Source organism: Numenius arquata, chromosome 2, assembly GCF_964106895.1.
Source record: "Numenius arquata chromosome 2, bNumArq3.hap1.1, whole genome shotgun sequence".
Lineage (NCBI taxonomy): Eukaryota > Metazoa > Chordata > Aves > Charadriiformes > Scolopacidae > Numenius > Numenius arquata.
Window position 1 is genome coordinate 100739877 of NC_133577.1, and position 8439 is coordinate 100748315.

Sequence of the window (8439 nt, forward strand, 5' to 3'; positions counted from 1 at the left end):
AACTTCTATTACAAAAAAAATGGATGTGAAAGCTTTTTATGTATCTTAGGGAGAGCTACATTGCAAGTCAGTTCTGCTCAGCCAACTTGGTTTCTACTAGAGATGCATGTATCTGCCAGCTAAGAGCAGGAGCTTTCTTTTTCCAAGAAAATACAATAATTTGGTTTTGCACACTGCTCTAGGCTCCCAACGTGAAGAGCAATGCCAGGACTCAAACACTCGGCTTACGTTTCTAGCCCTTAACAGCAAAACAATGCAAGAAGCCAGCAGCAGCACTCTGCATTTGTCTCCCAATCCACTTGTTTCACATGCCTCTTTGTTCGAAACCCCGTCCAACTGGCAAGTTCACACAACGATGCTAAGCCTCCCCTAAACCCAAGGCTGGAGTGATGTATCCTAAACAAACCCAGCAGCTACTGGTACGTGCTGTCATTCAGAGAGTTGTTTCAGAGCTGCGATGTGAAATGCCGTTTTGACAGCACCCTAAGGACTCTATTTCAGTGACTCTTTGAAACTGTTCCTTCAAGGCCTCTCAGAGGGCTAATTACAGTTACACATGTAGGTTAGGCAGCACTCTATTCTTCAGACTGAGTTATTGATTATTTTTTTTTTAAACTACAGTTACTTTACAGGAAAAAATCCACATATAACGCAGGAATAAACTTCAAAATTTCCATGCTAGCGTATTACATGACTGGGAAAGACCTATACTGGTCCTGGTGAGAACAACAGACGATCTACTGATCATATAGCAGAAAGTACTTTCTCTAACTTAACTGCCTAAGAAGTTTCACAGCACTGCTTACCAGCACAGCTTCTCTGCAGTGTCCCAGAGTCACAACAGTAGTACCTCCAACACAGGGCAAAAACAATTTCACTAAACCTGTGAATTTCCATAGAGTCATTTGCCTTCTTTCTCAAGTTAATGAAAAGAAATACAAAATGCCACTCTTGTTTGCTATTTCAGTGTCTACACTTTTGCCTCACTTACATCAGTTTAGTCCCAAGACAAATACATTTATTAGTTGTCGGAAAAATCCATCGTGTGTCTTCACATCTCAGAAATGTTCAAGCAGCTCCGTGTACAAGAATCATGTTTAGACACAGCAAAAAGAGGAGAATTACAACTTACTTTGTGCAAAAACCATCAAATCCTTGATTAATCTGATAATATAACAGACTAATCCACTGGTGGGTTTTGGTTTGTTTTTTTTTTTTTTTCTTACCTCAATAATCTTGTCATGAATTTGCAGGCCTTCTGCTTTGTCTGCAGGTCCATTTTCCAAAATCTTTGACACATAAATTCCCTCAGCAGATTCCTCCTGATTGTTCTGTACCAGGCAATAGGGAAATTGCAAAAAGGGCCACATTAGTACAAGAAATGAGATAGTACTAAAATCAGCAGAAATGAAAAATGCAAACCTGAAATATGCATCTAGTTTTCTAGCTAGGAATTAAAATCCTTGGGATTTTTTAACTTGCTTAATGCAAACTAGTCATTAATCAAAAGGACAGAATTAATGAACTATTCCAGCATTTTTTATAAGACTAACCATTTAATTCTGATTATTTTAGTCTAAATGAGAGACAGGGTGCAATGGTAATCAGATCCTAGCTAAAATATTTAAAGCAGACCTCAAACTTCACAGCAGACAGTGACTAGTACATAAATGCACAAGAGGAAGATACTCATAAATACAGATGCACAACTGTTTCTCTCAGGGGGAAAAAGATTCCTGCAGCACTGCTGCTTGTGAACTATTTTTTCTGCATTTGAAAATAAAGCTCCAAGGAACAAAGTGACATTAGTTAGCTGGCACGTAACAGTGATAGGATTTGGTTGGAATTGGTTAACCTCATAAATCCTATTCACATGGGAGATTGAGAACTTGCTCAACTGTGAAATCCATACAGATCAGCTGTGTACAAAAAGAGAACCCACCTCCAGTTGATCTCTGTTGCTAAGTACAACACATATGAAGGTCAAATTTAAAGCAGGTAAGTTATCTACCACAGGTAGAACGATATACCTGATGATGTTGCACATGCTAAAGTTACTTCATTTCATCGCATGGCAGTTTAAAATAGTTACAAATCATTATTAATAAAGAAATAATGCCAAGCAGACACTGCCTACTTAAAGTATTTGTAAGTGTTCACACAAATAATAACCTACATAGCAATAAATGAAGGAATCTTTTACCAGATGATTTATGCCTTGGATAGCAGTTTATACGATGCTTATTTTCCTTCTGTGACTGGTTAATCCCTAACCAACAGCACGATTCATATCTGTATAGGTTTTTAGGTCTAGGTCCTATACACTCATGGGGAAAATGTTTTATAATTTCTTCTATTAAGAAAATGATAAAGGCATAACAAAAACACTGTAAAACATGCTTTAGAGTATGTGGCAACTATCCTATGGAGACTCAACCCAGGTAGATTTCAGGTTAGCAAATATTTGGTCAACATGATGTTCATCAGACTATAATTTCATAAACTCATTGTTTGTTTCTTTTCCTTAAGAAAACAAAAGGCTAGATTTCAGTACCTTCACCCACATAAAATGGCATTTTTTTCCACAAGAAATTTCATTGGCTTTTTCAAAAGTAACGTATGGCCTGGTAAGAAAATGGATGTTTCAGCCTGGCTTGTGGTCCCCACTGGTAGCACGTGCTGGTATCCACCAGTCCTGACATGAGAAAGTGGGTGACTGCAGGAGCCCCAAGCCCACACCTCCCTCCAGCCTGGCTTTGCTGTGGTGTCCTTGGTGGGGGGACAGCCTCCACAGCCTGCTCTGTGGGACAGTCCTCCCAGCCAGCCAGAGCTGGGGCCCAGCACAAAAGTGGGGATCAAAGCAGCCTCGCTCCATGGAATAATGAATCACCTCCCAGAAACACACTTACATGAAATGAGTCTTTCCTGACAAAATAAAAGACAAGCTTGTCATGAGTCGTTCCTTTCCTCTCCTCCTCCCTTCAGGGGGAAGGTGAACAGTGAGGAAGCCTATTACGGGCTGAAATGAAACACAGCCAACGGAAAGTATGTATGTATGTTCCCCAGGTCACCAAGAGTCACCTGCTTTCCAATGGGAAAAATCTGCATTGTAGTTATAAAACACCAGTAATGCATGGCGAAGGAACACATTCCCACGTAGGTGACTAATATAATGACACCACTCTTCTGCTCTTCCACTGCAAGACCAAATGCTTCACCCAAGGGCACTTTTCACCTGAACAACCTGAATGTACACATCACCTTCATAAACTCTTTTTGTCTGGTTACCAAGCAATTTCTGTTCCAGTATTTAAGTTTTTGAGCAGAGTTTTTTTATTTTCATTATTTGAGTCAACTCAATCCTTTTTTGCTGTTACATACTTCGGCTTCAGGTATGTTGAGCAAGACCTTATACTGATATCTGGGAACTGCCAATCAAACATCTGTAGTATTCACATTTATCACAATGGGAACACAACAAAACACAATTTCTGAATTAAACTTCAAAGACTCAAAAACCCCAGAGACCCAGCTCTGCCTCACAGCTCCACCAACTTCTCCATCTCCAGCTATCAGTGTAAATGGAAGACCACGACCATTCCCTCCTCTCCGGTAAGCACTTCTCTCCACAAACAGTGCTATGAACCTTCATATATTTATAATTTACTACTTGAAGTTCCAGAATATTCACTCAAAAAGCCTAACAGCTTGTAATATAAAAAAAAAAAAAAACAAAAAACAACCTGTTCCAGTATGCACTGTCAGCATGTAAGGACTTCATAGAAGCTCAGCTGCCATCCCAAGAAAGCTGAACACCATGCTCCCTTTTCCCTGCAGTTTTCCTACAGCTGTGAATAACAGAAGTCACACTGCAATCCAAACTCAAGATCGTCTGGATTTTGTTACTGTTATACTCAGAATATGGATATAATCAAAGTGCATGTATTTTATCTTTTAGCCACCTGTTTTCTCGTTCTTTCACCAGAAAATCTAAGAGGCTCTTGATTTGAATTTACAGCCCCAACATTTGATAACTGCTGGTCTTCATAATTACCCACAGGGAACAGTAATTCTGCAGCACAGACAGTGAACTTCTTAGGCTAATGGGAACAGACTTTTTGGCACCACTAAATATAGCTTTAGAGCAGAAGATTGCCAAACTAATATACAGGGTCCCATTCCCCTCCTCAATAATAGGAGGAGGTTACAATTCTCCCACTTAACAAGAACCTGATCAGTGCATAATTATTACCAAGCCGTTTTAATCAACTATTAATTTTCCAGTTTAACAGGTTTCTTTACCCCTCATATGTAATGACAGTCCTGATTAATGCTTTTGGAAGAATGAAGGGAAGAAAAAAAAGCATGTTCTCATGCATATTCTAGGGGGGGTTGGTGATCCTTATGCATATTCGATAGTTTGCAATGAACTTTGTAAAACTAAATGGATGAGACTAGATTATTTAAGATACAAGATCGATGAAAACTGTTTCAATTCACAAAGAAAAACTGAAAGCAGGCAAGTGAGAGCAGGACATGCTTAAACTATCTGAGCACATTTTCATCTCTCCTTTAAAAGAAAAAAAAAAAAAAGGCAAACTGTTTCCAAAAATTCCAGTGGCTTAATCCTGCAACAATGACTCTTATAACTAGTCCAAGAGATTTCCATTGAACAGTTTGCATGAATACATACTACTCACATGGGACCTGAGTGCAGATCAGCCTAAAGTTTTAAAGCAAAACCAATGGGAACACCTTTCCTGAAAATAAGAATAATCTAATTGTCACCAGATTATGCCTTCAAAACAATGATTCCCATTACACCTGATAATACACAGTTCTTCTAACTATGGGGCTGATTCCCTACCTACTGTTATCAAAAGTAACTCTTTTATTACTAACAGTGTATATAGTAACAGAAAGTATGGTCAAAATAACCTACAGTAACGTTTCTGATTACCTGATTGGGTCGTCCTCCTATAATATTGAATCCCAAAGTATCATTTTCTCGGTGTAGCATGATCTTTAATGGTTTGGGTTCTCCTCCCTAAGAAGCAAGAGGTGAAACACTGTTAAAGAATACAGTCTGAAAAAGAAGATCTTAAGTGAAAGCACTAACGTAAAAAAGATTTTTAGCTGGAGAATATGTAAAATAACGCTTAAAGGAAAATTAGGCTGAAAAGATAACAAAAGACTTTACACTGGGAAAAAAAAAAAACAACAAAGGAAAAGTCATGCACCGCTGAAAAGTAACAGGTAACACCTGATTATCTTCAGTGCTGAACAGAAAAAAGTTCAGCTTTTGGGTGGGAGGAATGCTCAGCATCACTGAAAAAAAAATAAATCAAGAGTTCGAAACATCCAGATGTCTCTAAAAAAGTAAAATCCCTATGTGTGTCAACGTTTCAGACATAGAACATATAGGTTAAAATACACATTATAATTTTCAGACCCCAAAGTCATATCAGTACACATTTCATAGCAACTTTTAGAGAAGATACACACAGAAAATGAAATCCAGCTCTTCATTCCAATCTTTCACTTCTCTCCCAAAAAGAAAGAATCCAAAACCATGTCTCTAAAAAAGCAGTTTTTTCTCAATGAGGTTTGAAATATACAGTAAACATTCAAATGCAGTGATGGAGTCAATGTTCAAAATGAAAAAGAGAAAGAAACCTTTTCCTTCCATGGAACAGTTAAATAATTTTCTGAAAAAAAAAACCCCAAAAAAACCAAAAAAAACCCACCACAAAAAAAACCACAAAACAAACAAAAACAAATAAAAAAAAAGATTTGGAGACTTTGTTCACATAGGATAATAGTTACATTTCAGGAGCCATATTCTCCACAAAAAAATTATCTAAATTAGTTGATTAATATAAATTTGACACCTAAGTAGGGTATATCTTTCTAAGCATTTAAAATGCAACACTTAACACTGAAGCCCATATTTTATTACCTGTGACAGTGAAATATTTTATTGCCGCATGATACATTTGATTTTAATGAAGTACATTTTTACTTTATTGATAGTTTTTCTTCCAAATGTCTGTTTTATTCATTACCCTGGTCTCATCTGTAAAAGAGATTTCTGAGCGGCAGTACATACAGCAACACCTACTGGCGCTGCTCAGAAATGGCAGATGCTCCACTGCTGCCTAGGAGGAGTGATGCCTCCACGGCTTTCCCCACACCCCCTGCCAGCTCCTTACGAAAATCCAAATCTCTCTCCTCCCTACTAAGCCACTGTTTCTCTCACACACCCCACACTCCTCAACAGTCACTGATACCCCCCTTCATATGACCTTATCCCATCTGCGAAAAGATGAAGCAGATGTATAAGCACACCTCTCAGAGCTAGCAACCTAGACCTCATGGATTAGCTAATCAAAGGAAATTTTTTAAAAGAGAAAAAGATTAAATATTCAAGTCTCCAAACACAAAGTTTCTCAATGACACATAGCCCCGTGTTTCTAGGCACACAGGTGTCCTGCAAACAACATCCCCTGTCCCATTTACCATGCAGCAGCCAGATGCCCAGCACACCACATTGCTTCAGGAGTTAGTTTGGCTGCTTAGACCTTTTCCACCTGGGATTTTGCTTCCCAAGGGTCCCTGAAGATTTGGGTAAAAACAAAAATTCTTTGCACTAAACCACTCCTCACCACAGCTGCAACCAGCAGCGCCAGGGTCTGCACAGCGATCTTCCAGCCGGGAGTTAACACTCAAAAAAAAAAAAAAAAAAAATCAACCCCTTTACAGCGAGTTAAGCCAGCTCACCAGTACCCTCGGATGGTTTATTTAGCCTAAAGGACGCGAGTCACTATCAGAGCAATGTCATCAGACCCGAGAAGAGAGCGAAGCACCGCGCCCAGTCTTTGCTATCAACAGTGTCAACGGTTACTCCATCCTACCAAACGAGAGACACTTTGGTGTCCTTTCACCACCGTTTCCAAAGTTTACAGTAATTTCATGCTCCAGGTTTTTTTTTAAAACAACTTCTCGGCCGCTCAAATAAAAATCAAAAGCCGGGTCCCTGCCCCTGAGCTTTTGCTAGCCCCAGCTGGACCAAACTGAGCAGCTACAGCAGCCGGGTCCCTGCCAGGCGGGAGGTGCTGATGCCGATACGCTGCCCGGAGGAACCGGGACACGTTTGCCGGCTGCCGGCCGAGGAGCGAAACCCTCTCCCCTCCCGCCCGCTTCCCATCCCCTCCGAGGGAGCAAGCGACGAAGCGCTCTCGGCCACCGCCGCTACCAGGCACCGCCGGTCCCGCCACCGCCCGGGGCTTTCGGCCACCGAAGGGCGCCGAAACAGGGACCGCCAAGAAGCGGGGACACCCGGTCGGGGCTGGTGGCTCCATCTCCCCGGGAGCGGCGAGGGAACGGGCAGAAGCGGCTGGCACCGCCCGGAGGATGCGCGGCGGGGGGAGATCGACCCGGGTCCCGGCGCGGAACTGGAGGCGACTGCCCGGTCCCCCGGGGGACACCGCTCGCACCGTCACCTCAGCTGGTCCCTCGCGGCGAAAGCAGGTCCGGGGAAGAGGACGCGCCACCCCGCTGGTCTCACCTTGCCGGGCTGGCTGCCCGCCAGGTCCCGGGTGATGCTGCTGATGTGGCTCATGTACTGCCCGAACTTCGCCTGGTACCGCCGCGCCGTCAGCTGCACCTCGCTCTGCAGCGCCGAGAGCTGCGCCAGCAGCGACTTCTCCCTCCTGCTCCAGCGCAGGGCCTCCCTCTTCAGCCCCGCACCGGGCTCCGGGCCGCCGCCGCCGCCCCGCAGCGCCCGCAGGCAGCGCTGACCCCACTCCGCCCGCGGCCGCCCGGCGGAGCCGCCCCCCGAGCGCCCGGGGGTCCGCCCGCCCCCCGGCTCCGGCTCGGCGCTGCCGGCGGCCGCCGGCCCGTAGCGGCACGCCGCGAGGTGGGCGGGCAGCTCCCGCAGCCGCACGGTGCGGCCGCAGCCCCGCGGGCTGTAGTCGCACTTGACCTCCAGCTTCTGGACCAGGCTGCGGAGGGGCAGGACGGGCCGCAGCTCGGCGGCCGCCAGCGGCCGGCAGCGCAGCGGGCAGCGCCGCCGCCGCGCCGCCCAGGGCAGCAGGCAGCCGGCGCAGAAGACGTGCCCGCACGGCGTGGACAGCGGCTCCTCCAGCACCCGCCCGCACAGCTTGCACTGCAGCTCCGCCGCCACCGGCGCCGCGAAGCGCGACGGGTCGAAGCCCATGGCGCGGCCGGCCACCGCCAAACTTTCGGCCCCGGCGGCGCTGGAGCCGCTCCCGGCGGACGGGCGGCGGCGAGGGGCGGGCGGAGGAGCGGGGCCGCGCCGGGGGAGGCGGGCGGCGGCGCCGAGCTGGAGCTCCCGGAGGCTCTGCCCCCCCCCGCTCGCCCGCCGCCACCCTCCCTCCACATTAACTCCCTCTCCCCGGCGCTACCGCCCCACGCCCG

At 45.2% G+C, this 8439-nt stretch overlaps 1 protein-coding gene across 1 annotated transcript in view; it reads right to left on the minus strand.

Moving 5' to 3' along the window:
* PDZRN4 (PDZ domain containing ring finger 4) overlaps positions 1-8218 on the minus strand; it is a 249689-nt gene extending 241471 nt beyond the window's left edge. The window contains exons 1-3 of the mRNA XM_074168055.1: positions 7568-8218; positions 4961-5047; positions 1227-1331 (exon numbers count right to left, since the gene is read on the minus strand). Coding sequence (XP_074024156.1) covers positions 1227-1331; positions 4961-5047; positions 7568-8218 — 843 coding nt within the window. The remainder of the gene's footprint in view (positions 1-1226; positions 1332-4960; positions 5048-7567) is intronic.
* Between the last annotated feature and the right edge of the window lie 221 nt (positions 8219-8439).